General features: G+C 60.1%; 1 protein-coding gene across 1 annotated transcript in view; it reads right to left on the bottom strand.

The window, feature by feature from the left end:
* The window catches only part of LOC122558099 (forkhead box protein D5-A-like), a 1,459-nt gene extending 847 nt beyond the window's left edge, over positions 1–612 (bottom strand). The window contains exon 1 of the mRNA XM_043706422.1: positions 131–612. Coding sequence (XP_043562357.1) covers positions 131–612 — 482 coding nt within the window. The remainder of the gene's footprint in view (positions 1–130) is intronic.
* Positions 613–1,851: the final 1,239 nt, after the last annotated feature.

The following is a 1,851-nucleotide window of genomic DNA, read 5'->3' as shown; positions in this document are numbered from 1 at the left end:
GGAGGGAGCTGGGGGGAGGAGGGAGGGAGCTGGGGCGAGGAGGGAGGGAGCTGGGGCGAGGAGGGAGGGAGCAGGGGGGAGGAGGGAGGGAGCTGGGGGGAGGGAGGCTGAGCTCTCCCTCTGGGTCTGCCTCTTGAAGCGCCGTCTGCGGCGCAGGAAGCTGCCGTTCTCGAACATTCCCTCGGAGGCTGGGTCCAGGCTCCAGTAGCTGCCTTTTCCCGGGTTCCCCGGCTCCCGGGACATCTTGATGAAGCAGTCATTGAGGGAGAGGTTGTGGCGGATGGAGTTCTGCCAGGCTGGGAATTTCTCTCGGTAATAAGGGAAGCGACTGCTAATGAACTGACAGATCTCACTCAGGGTCACCTTCTTGTGTGGGCTCTGCAGGATAGCCATGGTGATCAGGGCGATGTAGGAGTAGGGAGGTTTCAGCAGCTTCCCCGTACAGCGCTGCTCACTGCTCTCCGGGTACACCGCCCCCTCCTCCTCATCCCCGGGGCCAGTCAGCGGCTCCAGCTCTCGGCTCGGCCCGGACCCCTCCTCTCCCACTCCTGCAGTGACCAGCTCCACTTCCCCGGGACCCCCACCCCCGCCCGGCTCCCCACCCAGGCTCATCCCTGACGGAACGTCCAGGGGCAAAACCACTTCTCTCTGTCCTGATTAGTGTTTTGCTGGAAAAGCACAGCAGGTCAGGCAGCATCCGAGCAGCAGGAGAATCAACTTTTAGGGCAAAGGCCCTTCATCAGGAATGAAGCCTAATGAAGCCTCTCTGTCCTGTCCTGTCCACACCCCACCGTCCCCAGCTAACCCCCCAGCCTCGCCTGCTCCCTGACCGGGAGCTCTAGTTAAACACAAGATCCTCCTCACCCTGAACCTCACTGTCCGGAGCTGCTCCCGGACAGCAACCTCACTTTCTCTTCGTCTGAGCTGGGAGTGACTGAACTGGGAGTGACTGAGCTGGGAGTCACTAAGCTAGGGTCACTGAGCTGGGAGTGACTGAGCTGGGGGTGACTAAGGTGGGAGTGACTGAGCTGGGGGTGACTAAGGTGGGAGTGACTGAGCTGGAAGTCACTGAGCTGTGAGTGACTGAGCTGAGAGTGATTGATCTGGAAGTCACTGAGCTGGGAGTGACTGAGCTGGGGGTGACTGAGCTGGGAGTGACTGAGCTGAGAGTGACTGATCTGGAAGTCACTGAGCTGGGAGTCACTGAGCTGGGAGTCACTGAGCTGGGAGTGACTGAGCTGGGGGTGACTGAGCTGGGAGTGACTGAGCTGGGAGTCACTGAGCTGGGAGTCACTGAGCTGGGAATGACTGAGCTGGGAGTCACTGAGCTGGGAGTCACTGAGCTGGGAATGGCTGAGCTGGGGGTGACTGAGCTGGGAGTGACTGAGCTGGGAGTCGCTGAGCTGGGAGTGACTAAGCTGGGAGTGGCTGAGCTGGGAGTGACTGAGCTGGGGGTGACTGAGGTGGGGGTGACTGAGTTGGGAGTCACTGAGCTGGGAGTCACTGAGCTGGGGGTGACTGAGCTGGAGTGACTGAGCTGGGAGTCACTGAGCTGGAAGTGACTGAGCTGGGAGTGACTAAGCTGGGATTGACTGAGCTGGGAATAGCAGAGCTGGGGATACTAAGCTGGGAGTGACTGAGCTGGGAGTGACTAAACTGGGAGTGACTGAGCTGGGAATAGCAGGACTGGGGATACTAAGCTGGGAGTCACTGAGCTGGGAGTCACGAGCTGGGGGATACTGAGCTGGGAGTGACTGAGCTGGGAGTCACTGAGCTGGAAGTGACTGAGCTGGGAGTGTCTGAGCTGAGAGTGACTGAGCTGGGAGTCACTCAGCTGGGGGATACTGAGCT

This window comes from Chiloscyllium plagiosum, chromosome 2 (genome assembly GCF_004010195.1).
Source record: "Chiloscyllium plagiosum isolate BGI_BamShark_2017 chromosome 2, ASM401019v2, whole genome shotgun sequence".
In the NCBI taxonomy this organism is placed as follows: Eukaryota; Metazoa; Chordata; class Chondrichthyes; order Orectolobiformes; family Hemiscylliidae; genus Chiloscyllium; species Chiloscyllium plagiosum.
This window is presented reverse-complemented; position numbering and strand designations above follow the sequence as displayed.